The following is a 16,512-nucleotide window of genomic DNA, read 5'->3' on the forward strand; positions in this document are numbered from 1 at the left end:
CAAGAAATAGCCATGAGACTTTTATATAAAGTTTTGCCTCCCAGTAGGCACTGAAATTTTTCACTATTTTTGATCCCCAAAGGGCCAAAGGGATTCCCCCCAAAAGGATGATGAACAAGAAGTCTGCGGCTGCTCAAACACACATGGGAAGCCTACATGAAAACAGAGATCCACATCCTCACCTTGGCTCAGGATAGCACTAAATAGATGGGCATGTTCCTGCCTTTCTCCTCTTTATCAGTATACAGTCATCTGCCCAATCCCATGGCTTCTCCATTGCCACTGAGAATTTGCAAATTTCTCATTCCACAGCATCAAACAAAAAGCTTCAAAAAGGAATAGATGTACGAGATTTTTTCTTGGCAATGAAAATGTTTGGGAATGAAAGGGTTGAAGAGAACACATATAAGAAGCCCAGACAGCTACCCAGTCCCAGATCAAGACCCTCATTTCAAAGTGAAGCACAAACTCTCCTCTCTGTCCCAAAAAGATCACAGGGCTGATGCTCCATAGCAAGATAGAACCTAATTCTGAAATAATTCGATCCACTGTCTTCACTCAAGACATATTCCTTTCTGGGTAACAGGGAAGATGTGTCACGTGCACACGTCATGTAAACATGTTATGTGATCAAGTGCATGCATGTGTGCTTTCCAGTTAATTCTTCAGCTCCTGTGGTGTGACTTTTTGGTCTTTCTAAAAAGATAACCAGTATAAGAATAACATTTTGCAATCAAATGTTGAATGCATTTTTTATTTAAACATTAAGATTTAAATACAAAAGCTTCTGGAACAATTAAAGGATGCCAAGGAGGAAAGAGCTGAAAACTCAGACTGCATTTTCTCATTCATTGTGAAAGCAAAACACATTGTCAGCAGCAAGGCGTTTTATAGAAAAGTTTCAGATGGACAGTACAAAGACCTTTCTGCCAATATTGTCACTGAAACACCTTGCTGTCATGAAGTACATATTTTTTTCTTATTACACCCCTTAGTGTTGGCTGACTGGTTTTTGCTGTGGGAAACAAGTAATAATTACTGCAGCATAATCTCTGCTAATATAACGCAATCTTCTTCTGGGGAAAATGTCCAAACATCATTTACTTTACCCTGATAAAAATGTCTACTGCTGTTGTTAAAAGTTTTATTTGCACAAGTATGTTCCTAATCTATGTTAATTTCATGCAATATAACTCTTAATTTTTGGAATAAATACTGAGAATCATTAGACAAAATTTCTTGGAATGCAAAATCCAAACAAACCTTTTCATTTAAGTGCAAGATTCCACCACTTTATTTACACAAGTAGCATCCTGCTCCCTATGTTATTTCAGTGCAAGCTAGAGTCTCAAGCAGTGAAAATCTGCATAGTCCCATTAGGATTTATGGCATTGTTTTTAACTTCCAATGAAAATTGGGCTGAGCAGTTTTATCTGTGGAGCAATGCACTGCCTGTAACTAGTAAAGGTGCTCAAACATAGCCCTACACTTAATAATTTGGCACATTTACAACTGGCGTTACTCAGTAACTTATCAGATGACAACAGTAGAGCTCTTCTGTAAAATATAGGTTAAGCCTATATTTGAATGACTGTACATCTGAAGTATAAAAACCACGATATGTAGTACACTTGAACAGTTAAAAAATATAACTTATTTTATTTGTAAACTATCAATGCAAGATACTCAGCAGCAAAGAAGCCATGTTCAATGTCTTCTGATCTTTTATAAAGATCAATTGCTGTAAGTAATATAATCGTCTCCAAAACATCTGAGGTTACATGTAGAAACAATCAAGGCAATATTATTTGTACATATTATTAAACATGCAAAAAACTTCCTGAAGAATATTGCCCAAATGTGTAGAAAGTCATCTGGATCTCAAATTTTCCTTGGTAGCATCTGCTTTGTAAGTATGGCTCACATGTGGCTTCAGAGTACTTCAGTTTATTTTGGAGAATTGGCACCTTTAATTACAGGCTCCCTATTCAAATATGTAGCCCAGTAAACTAAGTTAAAAGTTCCAAACAGCACTGGAAAAATTATCCGTGACATTTTGTCAATCTTACTGATGCTGTTGTAAGTCTTTTTGCTTTCAGCAGGCTTTTCTTCTGCAGACTTCACTGGAGCAGATGTAGTGTTTGAGATGACAGATGGGGCTGAGTCCTTTGGCATGTTTGGTGCAGGGGTCATCTTCCCAGTTGTGTAAGTATTAGTTGATTTATTTCCCAACAAGTTGCGCTCTTTTTTCTGCAGTGTAAAGAACAAACATTTTAGACCACATGAACAGAAAGTGGAAATATGTTCTCAAGATATTAACCGAAAAAGCTAAGCACCATAATCAATCATGCTAATAAAAGCCTGTTGGCTGTTCTGACTTTGACTACCAAACAAGGGTTTGCCTTGATTTTGTAGCCCTTTAGTCAGGTGAAACTTTCCCTGACACCAGAGTAAGCTGAGACTGACTGGCTGGACCTGCATCCCACCTGGCATGTGCATTAGCAGCTCCTTTTTTCAGGGCGATGCAGTCCTGCACCTGCAGAGGTTGCTGCCCCATGGGCAGCTGACAAGATGTGAATCTCACTTCCCTGGGTGCAGCAAAGAGTGTGGGGAAGGGCTCATTGCCCCTGCCAGCTTGTCTTTTTGTATGGCTCATCTGGGATGCCTGTGGGTACAAGCTCTCTCTAGGAGATGGTTTACTAAGAGTCAGTCCTATTCCAAAGGTTTCATTTCAGCATGAAATTCAAAAGTTTGTCTTTTCACAGAACAGCTCTTTTGTCCCCTTTTTGGGGGGGATACTGTGGTGGAACCCCGACTCATGGAGATCAATTGAGCTTTGCCATTTATTTAGGAGAGCACGAGGGGAGGGCTCTGCAGAGATATGTTTCATAGTGTAAGTTTGCTATTATCAGAAGTCCGGTCACTGAAATCCCATGCCACATGCACACAATGCCCAATATCCTTCTGTAAAAAGTCCTCTTCATATAGATGATAGAGACTGGTAGTCTATCTCCACGAAGAGAAGGTGCCATATTTACTTGCAAATTTTCCTCTACAGGGAGGTGAAAGTATGTCATGAGGTAGTTTAACTTTTTCATGAAGAACCTGAAAACTGACTATTCCGTTATTTGAACTATGTTGAGTACCTGCTTTTTATTTTAGGTATTTAAAAAATCTAAGTTAAGCACCTTGATTTTTGCAGCTTCCTGGGCTTTTTTGCCATCCCATGCCCAACTCCTCTTGGTGAAATAATTGACTGTTGCAAATTCAATCAATGCAGAAAATACAAAGGCATAGCAAACAGCTATAAACCAGTCCATTGCAGTAGCGTAGGCCACTTTTGGCAAAGAGTTACGGGCACTGATACTTAAGGTGGTCATGGTGAGGACTGTTGTTACTCCTGCAAAGAAGGAAAAAATAAAAGAGGCAGAGATCAGTTTCCTAAGCTCTATGGGATCACTAATGAGCTACGAGCAGGTCCCAATGCAAGATACCTAAGAAGCCCACATGAAGTCAATCGCTGTTTGCATATTATGGTCTGAAAGAGTAAGAAAAAAAAATGAAAGCCTCTACCCTAAATGTGTAATCCTGTGGGGTTCTGGTTATCTCTAGCTATAGTGTATTTAAATAAGTATTTTAGGGTAACAGAAGCCCAGTGTTTTTAACAGTCAGAATAAAGTGAGATTACTTAGTTTGTTTTCTTACACAGAGATTGCAGGTATGAAATTGTTGACTGTTATTGGTTTCCCTGACCATAGCTCCTCCTTTCCCATAGGCCAGTAATTGACAAACCTGCCACTACTTTCATCTGTGGGAAGATTTCCCCAAGAGTACAAAATTCAACTCTCAGTTACACCTTTGTAAATCTAGAATGGGTACCCTCGGTCAGCAAAGGGATGCTGCTACCTGTATTCTCCCCATACAACTTGCTGAACTGATGTTTGATCAAAGCTGCCAACTGATTTCAGTAGGTTTGTAGAAAAAAATTACTTCTTTAAGGACAGGTGAACAGAGTTTTATGTAATAAACTGTTCCCACTCCCCTCATTTTTCATCTAGTGAAAATTTTGTATTTCATCAACCTTCATTTAAGAGAGTGCTTATTTTCTGCAATCTTCTAGTGATAAAATAAGTAAATTAATGACACCCCAAAGATTTTTTCCATAACAATTTCTTTAGTAAATACACATTTTCTAAATGCAAATTCATATTAATTTGTTTGATGGTAATAGAGATAATTGTCACTAATTAACCTCTTCATGGTTTTCCCAGATAAACATCCTACAACAGAGATAAAATGTCTTGAGTGAAATCTGTTTTAAATGCTTAGCTAGAGTATAGACTAAATATGATAACCTGTATGTCTTTTTGTTCTAAACCATCCAGTATTTTACCCAAGTGGAAAAAACCCAACACAAATCACACCAATCTGATTCTTCTGTCTTCTGTCTTTAACTTTCATGTAATTGATTCTTGACCAATTTCTGTCATAACTTTGGAAAAAAGCCCTGACAGTGTTTTTAAATGGATTTTGAGTTTGAACTGGATGAGAATGAGGAAACGTCTACAACATCTCAAGCAGAAATAAACATTAGTGAAATGTGGTTTTGTTACAGCAAATCACTTCCACAAGCCAGATCAATCCTATCTATGTTCTAGGAGAGAGGGGGATACTCACCAAAGACAGTCCTAGCAGGGACAGATTCTCTGTTTAGCCAAAACGACACTTGTGATAAGATCACAGTCATAATGCAAGGAAGGTATGTTTGGATGACAAAATAACCAATTTTTCTTTTCAGATGAAAATGGGCTGTCATAATAGTATATTCACCTAGAAGGAGAAAAATGTGCATGTGGGTAAAACATAGAAGGTTTACCAATCAGGGACTTAAGGAGGCCAGCTACAACTCCCCGTTTAAGGATACCACTCAGCCATTCTTAATTGCATGAAAAAATGTCTGGATTTCTGCACTGTGGAAAACCAAGACTTGAGATAGAGGTGCTGCTAAATCCTCATAGTCTTCACATTCACTCCCCAGAAGAAGAAGACGATGACTGACTGCTTCTACTACACTGAAAAGCTGCAGTCCTCCTATGCACCTAGAATGCTGTGATGTCCACAGGCTTAAAAAATCTGGCTTGCTGGCACTGCCTCAGCCCTGCCTATTTTTGACCCATTCTGACAAATTCTCATACCGTAATAACAATTAAGGCTCTCTACTCTTAGAAACCTGATTTAGCAGCAGGACTTAACCTCATTAGGGCAACTGTTACTGCCAAGCCATCAGTTTTCAAGAATAAAAATGTATCTGGACACCTTCTGCATCACACTTTAGGCATTGCCTGTCCCAGTATCTGCTGCAAAAATTGCCACTTTGCATATGGATTCTGGGATGTCTTACTGATCTGAGTACCCAAACCCTTCAGATTGCTCCTCCAGGACAAAAAAAAAAAGTCCCTCTAGTGCATACAGTTTTCCTAGAATCTGGTACACTTTAGCCCCTGGAAAAATAAATTGTTTCTGGATAGACATTGTGTCATGTCTTGTTCACCTGTACAATGAATACTGTACTGCCTGAATGAAGAGTTCACTGAAAGCTGCCACAGCAGTGCTAAATTCTATGTCTTTTTTATATGCCAAATTCACAGCATTGCCTTAATTTGTCTTTTATCAGCTCCTCTGAATTTCAGTTAAAGCCTAAAAAAATGCACTACAAAATCAACAGACCAGCTGTCACCTTCCCTAATGTTTCAGAAAAAAATCAAAACTTAACCTGCTCTTTCAGACTGTTCCTGGAAAACCATATAGTTGTTACTGAAGGCTATTGCTGATGGTTACTGTCCCCAGTTCTTTCAGACAGTTCCTGGAAAACCATGTCATTTTCCGGGCTATTCATGATGGTAACTGCTCCCCAAAGCCCAAATCATTCTAGATAAAAGCATGCTACTATTTGCCTAGGAAAAATAAGAGTAAAAACAAAATGTAAGAATAAAAAACAACACAACCCTTCAAGCCCTAATAGTTGTCCACTCACACTGATATAAAATTAATTTAAAAGCATGCATCATTCAGTTGGGTACTGATTAATCAGAGTAATGGCTATTCTGAAATATATATTGTCCTCCAAGAACAAAACAACTATATCCATAATCTCTGTTGCAAGACTTGACTGTTAGTTTCAACAGACCAGCCACAAAAGGAAAATATACAACAGACTGGTTCTGTCTTGAGTGAATAGCCCAAGTTGAGCTGTGGCCAGCATTGCTAAGTAATTAGATCTGGCAGGTTATTTCTAAGCAACAATATGGCTAATTAGCAGAGAACAGGTTTACAGTGAAAGGGTTTTTGCAGGTATAGCTGCACTGATATGTTATGCTACAGGAGCTCTGCTATTCTGGATCCATTTTACAGACCTTGTTCATACTAAGGATTTTAGACAGAAAGACTGAAAAAACAGAAATACCTTAACTGACATCCTGCCTCAATCTTTATGTCTTTCTCTGGAGTCTGATTTTCTGGTGAAATGGTTCCCTGAAGAGTGATATGGAGAAGGACAGGGAATGCTGTGAAACTGGGGAGAAAACCCCTGTGAAGCGTCACCTAATTCCCTTCCATTTAGTGTAATTTTGAACCAGGGATGCTGAACATGCAATGGTCTCAGGAGGAACCCCACTTGCTCTTTATTTAGGAGTATCTAGTTTGTGGATTACCCATAAAATATGACAAGAGTCAGCAGGGTCTGTGTGCCTGTAATCTGTTTCTCAGTTGCTACTGCACTGAGATGTGTTTGAGTCACAGTTTGCCTGCTTGCAACAGAGTGACGATGTGTATTATCGATTTTGACAGTATGCTTTCAGACCTGGAATAGTAATAATAAAAAAATTTACACAGCTTAGCAGCAGTACAGGACCCATTTTTTTCCTTTTTAAAATGCAGAAAACTAATGCCTAAATGTTGATGCCTCTCCACAGCTGATTTTTACCTTATCATTTTCTTTAACCTATCAAAGCCCTCGTCTCCACTGGAATGATAGCACTTTGATTTTGCACTTGCTCTTCTTCCAGCCAATATCTTCTCTGATTTCCCATGCTATCCTTTTCAAAAATGCCTATACTGGGAATACTTCCCCCAGCAGATTTGAAGCTTAAGAAAACCCCACAGCTTGGTTTTTAATGCCCTGGGACCACTGCTTAAAGTAAAGCTAAAAGCTGTCTGAGTTGGCCTTTGTTTATTTAGAACAAGATACTGGCTCTGTTGGAGCAGCAGAGCTCCCTTTTACTTCTGTAAGGCCACTGTTTATCCTTAGACCATAAGCTTTCTTGAGCAAGAGCTAATTTTTGTTATAGGTTTATGTAGCACTTAAAAGAGAATCCTTTTCCTGATGGGGTCCACTCAACATTGCAGAAAACAAACTATTGTTATTAAACTATAACAAATCTAGTACTAATGAAAAGCCCTAGAGCAGGAATGACTGCATTTCTTCACAGAGCTATGCTATGGTGCTGCTGGTCTTAAGGGGTTTTTTGTGTTTTAAAAGCTGCTACAGTATTTTTTTTGTATCTAGTTGAGGGAGTTCTGAAGATTGTGCTTACAAATTTTCCAGGATCTTACACGCATTCTTCCATTGCCATTATGCTGAGATTCAATCAAGTACTTTAATGAGTTGGACAAGACCCCAGTCTTGTTTGTTTATTGGATATATCTGGACTCAGGTCTATTAATGGCTGTTCTAGCAAGATCCTGAAATTAGGTCTGTGACACCACCTCCCTGACTACGCTGACATCCAGAACATTTTGGCCCATGAAAAATCCATGTATCCTTTTATAGTGATGCAGAAGAACGATTGATCTCCAGAAAAAATCAGATTTATGTGGGGCAAAATGAAGAGTTGAACGATTCTTTTATTATTTAGGCTTTGGATATTACAGAGCTCAGGTTCCAGCTGGCAGAATATAAAGGAAGTGGATTTATCTTTTGTTTTGTAACACTGCAGATCCTGAGTTATCTATGAGATATTCTGAGTATGGGGATCACAATTGGGCAACCATTAGTGGAAAGCAGCAAGATCCACTTGGACTCAAATCTCGTATCTGATTGTTTTCAGCACTTTTACCACCAGGATATAACAGATGTTGGGTCTGTTGGAAGCAGTGCGAGTAGTCAAATATCTTCTCTTTTGGTGGAATGACATTTGGGGATGTTAGCACAAAAAAAAACCAAAACAAAAAACCAAAAACCCAACAACAAAAACACCCCATAAAATACAACAAACAGCCAAAAAAATCAAACAGGTGGCACATGTCAGAGCTGTTTTCTGTGGCATGGCTAAAATGTTCCAAATTTTAAGACTGGCTGATGAATTAGGAATGCCAGGATATTTTTTTCTGAGAAGCTAGCCAAACTTAGCAGTTTGCCTACAAAATCAGCAGAATCCCAAGGGATTGGTGCAGGTCTGGCATTTCCATTTAAAAAAAAGAGTCTGCTAGAAAGAAGAGCATAAATGACCCATGACATCCACAAACATTTTGTCTATGCAACAGCAAGAGCTGTGTAGATTGACTTGTCATAAAAGCCAAAAAAGATCCAAGCACTTGGATTTATGCAATAGCTTTTTGGTTTTTCTTTTTCACATTCAACAACTCAATAGAAGGAAGAAATGCTTTCAACGGCCATTTGTAAGTAATGCTGATTACTGGCCTCCTACGAGCTTGATGAAGTCCAGAAAATCCATCACTGACTGATGCTTTCCCTGTGCAAAATCGGATTTTTGTATTTTGCTAATCCCCAGTTACAATCTGTGTCCTGCTCTTTGTGATCCACCCTGCAATCAGAATCCAGCCAGCCCAGATGTAACCCAGGACATTAATATAAAATCTTGACGTTGGAAACCAAGCATTTATTAGCACAAATCTTAAATACATGAGGGAGGTGTTTACTGTGCAGAAACTTTGGGATATGTCTGTTTCCTTGGGTTGAGGAGTACAAGAAGCTTTCACAGGCAAAGCGGCAAACTGGAAGTGGCCTGGAGCTGACACACTGGAGCACTCACTGCCTGGGCTGGATGGTTTTCTTGCTCTGAGGAGCAGGACGAGCTTGTAGGAGATGCTCCAGTACATCCTTTGGATCTTTTTCTTGGCAACAATGAAGGCGAGAGGGGAGCTGCCATTCATTGCAGAAAACAACGCGGCTATGATGGTGAACTGGTAAGGAAAAAAGTGTCTTTACTCTTTCATGGCAGATAGCATACTCCTTCTTTTCCTGCAGAAGTGACCACTCTGTCTACATGCTTCTCTTGACTTTAGGTATCTTTGCTTTAGCAGCAGCTTTGTGTCTCCTGCAATGTGCAAGAGAGGGTCTATAGGATGAAGGTCTATAGGATGGACATGGCAGTTGTGTTTAGTGGCTGCCCACGGCAAGCCTTCCCTCACTTTGTGTCCTGTTTGAAGTATAAGCGGCAAGCTCAGATGCTCCCTCTTTTTTTGCCGGCTGGAGCACAAATATTTATGCATCTTCATGTTTCGGTCAAGCTAACTTTGTGTGCAAGTGTACGTGTACCTGTTTTCACAACTCCTACATTTCCTGCAGATACTAACAGGTTCTTAATTCAATCTATATTTTGTCCTCTACAACTCTGCCCATCATTTTTTACCAGGCATACAATGTATCAGCAGCAGACTCTGTTGGGCTTTTCCTGCAGGAATTGCTCCCAGCCATGTTGTCACAGGCTGCTCCTTTCCCTAACCTTCCCTTCATAGCAGGCTTATTTCATCCCCCCTCTTCCCTGCCCCGATGGATGCCACTAATGCTCTCCAGTTGAGTGCATTGTGTAACCTGGTTAAGCCTCCGTCCTGCTGAGCGCACGTGATCCCTGTCCCGGCCCCGACCCCCTCGGGAGTACCCCCCCCCCCCGGCACCAATGCACACCCAGGGCTGCCCTTGCGTGGGAGCCTTAAGAAGCAGGGGGGCATGGCTCACGTGGATGCCCGGCCTGGGATTAAAGCTTCTTTGCTTCCCTAATGCTGCCACATCTGGCACCTCCACTTGCAGCCTCGGAGGGAATGGGAATCCTCGGGGTTTGCACCTCCTCTCCGGCCACGTGGTCCCCTGGACACGCTGCAGAGCCACGCCAAGCCACAGCCCCCACTTGACCCTCAATTCCCTATTCCCTTCCCCCCTCTTCCTTCCCCTCCCCCCCGCGGTCTCATCAGGCAATCATTTTAAAGCGATGATTGAAACGGATCAAATGCGTGGGTGGTGTTTGCCTCCCAGGGTGGTTCCTCCCACGAGAAAATAAGCCAGCAATAGCACCGGCAGCCTCAGCAAAGGCGATCGCCAAGAAGCTGCGTGCAGCTTCTCCGGTACTCCTGTAAATAGCAGGGACTTGGATGCATCTTTAGCAACAGACTTGCAATGTACCTAAGAGCCAGCACATAATCCTCTCAGTGTTTAAGTGTCTCTGCTAAGTGGCCATGAACCTGCACAGGATCTCCCTAACACTCCACATCCCACGCATACTTCTCTAGCCTTGTTGCAAAATAACCAGAGCCTGTGGATCTCCTCTCCCACTCCATCTATTAGCAGCCATGGCATGGAAATATTCTCCGTACCTGTACTGGTACTGATGTTTTCAGTTCCTACAGTTTGTCCCATCAGGTGGTACTGGTTAAGTCGTGAGCCATCTTCGGCCACCACCACAGACGTTGTGGTGCTGTTAGTCCACACATAGATCACTTCAGAATTGGGGTAAGCATCTGCCAAAAAGGAGGGAAAAAGATGGTGATGAGTAAAAACCACTGTGTAATATTTTAGTGGATCCTTAAATGGTATTGGCAGGGAGAGAGAATAATGGAGGAGTGAGAGTGAATGGAGAAAAACAAATAAAGATGATATAATCATGGTCCCATATGCCCCGCTCAAAAAATATTAGGTAGAAGCCTTCTAATATAAGAGATGTGTGGGATGGTTTGTGAACGGCTGGAACAGTGAAGGTATAAATATAATCTATCACAACCACTCAATTTGGGAAAGAGCAGCTCAGACCTATACACACCTAGCTGGTGGCTTCCAAATCCCAGCAAGCTGCAAAAGGCATTTTGCTGAAGCTCCCCCTCACAAAGATTCAGGCACCTTGAGTGCCTGGAAAACAGGGACCCTGTATATCTTTTCATGTCTCCAGTATACAATTCTAAATGCATTCTCAATGTGCAAGTGCAGGGTCTGGTGTATATGCGCTGACTTTGGAATACGTACTTGTGGGTGAGGGGGTAGGTCTTGCATGATGGCTGTAAATAAAGGGAGGTGGAATCTATCTGCCTGTGCCTGTGATGCTGAAGAGCAGACACAGGATTCAGGGGTGAGAATGCATGAAGGATAGTAGGAATGGGGTGGGAGGAGGGGGTCTGTGCATACCAGAGCAAATGGGTGGTGGTGTGGAAACACCTGCACACCTGGAGATTTGAATGTGATTTCTCTCATGTACATTTAGAAGTCCTAGGACATAAAGGTGGTGGCAGTACTGCCAACTCATTCCTTCCTGTATAATGCTGCTGTAACTTTTCATGTCCTAACACCTACGGTGATTAGAGTATTATAAGGGAATCTCAGTTTTCTTTCAGAAAGACAGTCAACACTGCTTTTAGTTTTTAAGCCTTCTCTGCTGATTGTCTCAAAAAATCCAGGAGCTGACTATACATTTAAATGTATTTTATTTACTACAAATAGCTCTCACACTTTTTAGAACAGCTCTATCATTGAAAGTTTGCAAGTCACACTCCTGCAAGCTAAAATCTCTGGAAAGCAGGCAAGGCTTACTCTCCTAATATGAGGTGAAAAGCAGGTAGGCTTGGAAGTGGTCTGAAGTCAAATACTAATATCTCACCTTCTGCACTCTTTAATGTGGAGGTGCAGAATGTTTCTTTCTGGAAAAACTGGTATCCTAGCTCAGGAGACAATACAGGGTGGCTTTCCAGATAAGGACAGGAGGTTAGCTTGCAGGATCATGTGTACTGGCTCCATCAGACGGTGTGTTTTGTTTGCTAGAGCTAGAAGCTGTCTTGGAAAGCTGCAGCTCCATGGAGGACTTATAAAAAAATCACAGACAGTGGGTCAACGTGAGCTTCTGAGGCATTGCAAGGGGAAGAAATATGCTAATGTGATCCCTGGATCCATACAACAAGGAATGTCAAGCAGAAAACTGCAAGTGATCCTGGTTCAGGCTAAGAGCACATGTGTGTAGGACAATGAGCTTCACATCACTTGAATGCTGGACCGGGTAGCAGGGAAGAAAGCAGCACCTTTTTACACTGTTATTAATGTTACTGTGCCCTATGTGGGAGACAGAACACTAGACTAGATACACGTTTGGTCTGTTTATGGCTATTCATCCACACCTCAGAAAATACACAGAAATAATGAGGACAGAGAGGGGGAGAGAATTCAAGAGGGTTACAAATATCTCAAGGGACTGGAAAATAAGTCATGATTTGAAACTTAAGCAGCTCAACTTGTTCAGTTCACTGACAAGCAGCTGAGATGTGGCTCAAGCTCTGAGTATAGATACTTGCATACAGAAATTTAAAACCAGGATGAATCTCTTGTACTATAACAAAAGGTGTCTGAAAGATTGTTTCAAGCAGATTCAGATGAAGAACAGGGCACAATTTCCTAACTAGGTGGGGGGTGGGTAATTACACCGTGGATAACCTGAGGAAAAAAAATATGTACTACTGTCAGTAGGATGATAATGGTGAGTTCAAATCTTTTTTTGTCACATATCTGACAGTTGTTGCTGTGTTCAGGGCTGGAGCTGATCCAGGGTTTGGAAGCTGAGGATCTACAAGTCCTTCATCCCTTGTTAGCCGTGCAGGACTGCCCACATGCCTTCCTTATGCTTGCATTTGTAGCTCTGCAGTAAAATTATTGTAATTACGTCATGATCTGCTATGAAAGGATAAGACGGAATGGCTTCCCTATTTCAAAATATTTGCATCACAAAAATTTCAGCTTCCCTTTAGAGCTGAGATGCTTTATCTCAGAGATGATTACAAGCTCACAACATGCTGTAAATCATTTCAAAGCCAGATCTGGAGAAGGCAAGTTGAAGGACTTGGGTCCATTTAAAAATGTGATGCAGAAAGGCTTCCTTTTTTAAATGCTTATCTTGTATATGTTGTTCATGTGCTGATATTCTCAGTGAATGTGGAATTTATTTAGGCAAATTTGGGATTGTTAGAGAATTTGATTTTTACCTATGTTACTTTCTATGCAAAAACCTCCAGCACTGAATTTTTTTTCTGGGATGATCCAGAAGTATCCCACCTCGGCAGTTCCCTGTTTCTGCAATGATCACAGCCACTGGGCTAATTGGATTTGCCCTGGGAGGGTCCTAAAATAAATCAGTGCCTCTGCTTTAAATTGCACGTTTTACTGGTTATTGAAATACATGCACCAGTACAGGGTTGGAGGCTCCTACTCTGGAAAAGCCCAGCAATTCCTCTTGTAAAAAAAAAATCTGCAATTCAAACAGAGGCCAGAAGGTGCCAAAACTCCATCTAGATCTCACAGATAGGCTCAAGCAATACTTCATGAGGCTGTTTTCTTTTAAAACTATGCCAGGGAAGGGAGGCTACCCATCCCAGGCCAGCTGGTGTGAAGAGATAGCACTCAGGCAGGCAAGAGCACAAGATGAGGCCAGTCTCTGCCTGGGAGGAAGGCTCTAGCCTGTAGCTCCTTTCTCACCTGAAAATACCTACTGCAAGACAGAGAGTTGCACCACTGCTTGGCCAGGAGTATGGGAGAAGGGAGAATAGCCCAGCTGGAAGAGATTCTTGTGCAAGGGCACAAAGAGGGCTTTAAGACACAAGACGATAACATATGTGTTCCTGCAGAGTCCAGCCTAAACCAATGCAACCCGCAGTGATTTTACCTCCTCAAGAGAAGTCTGTCACATTAGGAATAGCATGAATTTACCCCATTCTAGAGACATTCTATTGTGATGGATCACATATATGGCATGATCCTCATCTATATTCCATGCAAATGTTTTAAGAAGCTCTAATATAAGATTTTTGACTGAGTGCCTCCTTTTCTTACTATAGGCCATATTCTGACAGGAAAAAGCCATCCCGTGTAACTTGGTGTGGCAGCTGAACCACAGACTATATCTTTTCTGGTCATCTAGATAAGGAGATAACCTACTTATAGCAGGTAGTTGTCTTCCTACTGCAAACCTTCTGTCATGTCTTCCCAAAAGCCTCAAACTCCAATTATCCCAAACTCGACAACCAGAAGCTCCAGCTCTGCTGCTGATTACCCCTGCAGCATAATTAGGCCCAGTCATATTGAAAGATGAAAGTGTGAGTGTAGTCTAGAATAATGTTAATTTCCTATTGGGGTAGAAGAGGTGCTAATGGAGAGATGGTATTATTCACTGTCATATCAAATTGTGTAAAAACCCCCTTCCACTTAAACAAAGCTTCCAGTAAGTTGCCTACTAGCTATGCTTGCTGAAGGACTAAAGAACTTCAGCTCATGCTGTCTAGAATTATAGGAAAGGTTTACTCATGATAAGGAAATATGGCCCTCATCTCCTGTACCTGACACACAGGGTGGAGACATCTCCCAGAGGGTGACAGGAAAATGTAGTAGTGGCTCTGGGACAGCAAGTAGAGACAATAATGCTGGTAGTATTGTAAAAGCAAGCTCAAATTCAAAGCCACTGAACATCCAAGTGAGACTGCTTGGTGTTTATTCTACTTTAAGCAAGTGGGCATCTTCTGGATTAATGAATCCGAATAATTAATTTGGTGTTCTTTACAATCTTTTTGCTGTCTTGGCAAAGAAAGGAGGAAGCCTTGTTAAACTATCCTTTCTCTTCTAAGCTCACTCTTTCAAAGAGAAGAAAAAAAAAAGGTAGCAGTTGGGATGAATAGCTAAAATTACAGAGAAGTATAACGTTATTAAATGTGAGAAAATGACAACAGACATTTATTTCTAGTGGACAGTTGATAAATTGCTACAGGCTTATCACCTACCAGGATGATGAAAGAAGTAATTTCTTCTCATATCTATTTATTGATGAGGAGATTTATTTTTCTGCATTCTAGCATCCAACACACACCACACAATATAAAAATGGTAAAGAGGTCCCTCACTCTTCTCCCACACTCTTCCTGCTCCTGTATGTCTGGCAAGGAAAGCATGACACGGTCTTTCTTATGCCAGTGGGCATATGAACAGTGGGCAGAGGAGTGACCACAGCCAGAGAGAAGATATACATTAAGAAAAAGTCTAGCAAAGTAGAGCAATTAGTTGGTAAGACCTGGAGAATCCCTGCTTTTGGCCTCGGCATTGAGGAGTGACCTGTTTTCCCTGTTTTCATTTGCAAATCAAACAGTGTGAGCAGTGTAGCATCTTCCCTTCCATTCAAAAAGCAACCCACAAGCAGGGAGTCTTCTCCTGCCACTGCCCCCAACACAGGGCAGTGGTGGCACTGGTGGCTACTGTCAGACACCCTCCTTCTTGCCTTTCTTTCTTCCATATTTGGAATAAATTCCAGGAGAAAAAAAAAAGGGGGGGGGAAAGGAGGGTGGGAAGAGTGTTTCTTTGCACCTTATGTCAAATAAACCTAAATGTGGATGGATGAATCCAAACTTTGAGTCTGTGGGACCCAGATGTATTTCTAGGACTGATTTTTTTCAAGCTATAACCCAGAAAAAAAAATCACCACTGATATCTGCCAGTAGGTTTTCATATCTGCATTACAGGGCATAAAAAAATTTAGGAACAAAGAATCCCTCTCCAAAGCACTCCCTAAACCCACAGAAGCCATAAAGCAGTGTCTGCATAATTAAGTTAAGACAACCTGGACAGCATGGGATCTGTGTGTATGGGTGCCCACCTGACATGCTTGAGCTTTGTTCCACAATTAAACAGACCATTTATCCACAAGCCATGGCTGAAACTTTTCTTTCAGAATTATGCTAGTTGGAGGCTGAATTAACTTAGAGACATACTGTAGAAAGATGACTTTTGACTTGTTTTCTATTTTATTCATTACAATTGTGCAGTTACATTCCAAGCCTTTATCATCATGACATTTAGTACATGCCACAAGGATCATCGGACTGCCTAATCTTGAAAGTATTGCTAATCCCTGCCAAAGCCTGTTGATTGGGAAAGATGTGCATAAATTGTCAGCTTTTTTAGAAACTCTAATTGCGATCTGAATACACATACAAATATCTATCTTATCTAACCATTAATGTATTTGACTGACTTAGAGGCTGTTATATAACTCAACAGTGATCCAGATTTACAGCCTTTCAAAGACTCCTGCAGGCAGTAAAACAGCACTGCTACTAAGCCATCATGTACCAGCTTGAATGCTAAGAGTCAGGCTGGGTTTCTTGTGGTTTTTGCACAAATACTTTGTAGTTCATTACAAAGCATCTGTCAACAGGCCAGATTTGAGCTCTGTAATTGGAATTTCCCATTAAATTGAGTTTATAAGA

The 16,512-nt window shown here is 41.1% G+C and overlaps 1 protein-coding gene across 1 annotated transcript in view; it reads right to left on the minus strand.

Moving 5' to 3' along the window:
• Positions 1 to 725: 725 nt before the first annotated feature.
• Positions 726 to 16,512, minus strand: part of GABRA5 (gamma-aminobutyric acid type A receptor alpha5 subunit) — a 52,651-nt gene continuing 36,864 nt past the window's right edge. Inside the window, exons 7-10 of the mRNA XM_027674840.1 lie at positions 10,609 to 10,752; positions 4,678 to 4,830; positions 3,189 to 3,400; positions 726 to 2,250 (exon numbers count right to left, since the gene is read on the minus strand). Coding sequence (XP_027530641.1) covers positions 1,948 to 2,250; positions 3,189 to 3,400; positions 4,678 to 4,830; positions 10,609 to 10,752 — 812 coding nt within the window. The 3' untranslated portion in view covers positions 726 to 1,947. The remainder of the gene's footprint in view (positions 2,251 to 3,188; positions 3,401 to 4,677; positions 4,831 to 10,608; positions 10,753 to 16,512) is intronic.

Source organism: Neopelma chrysocephalum, unplaced genomic scaffold (genome assembly GCF_003984885.1).
Source record: "Neopelma chrysocephalum unplaced genomic scaffold, ASM398488v2 Primary Assembly neopelma1_25, whole genome shotgun sequence".
In the NCBI taxonomy this organism is placed as follows: domain Eukaryota; kingdom Metazoa; phylum Chordata; class Aves; order Passeriformes; family Pipridae; genus Neopelma; species Neopelma chrysocephalum.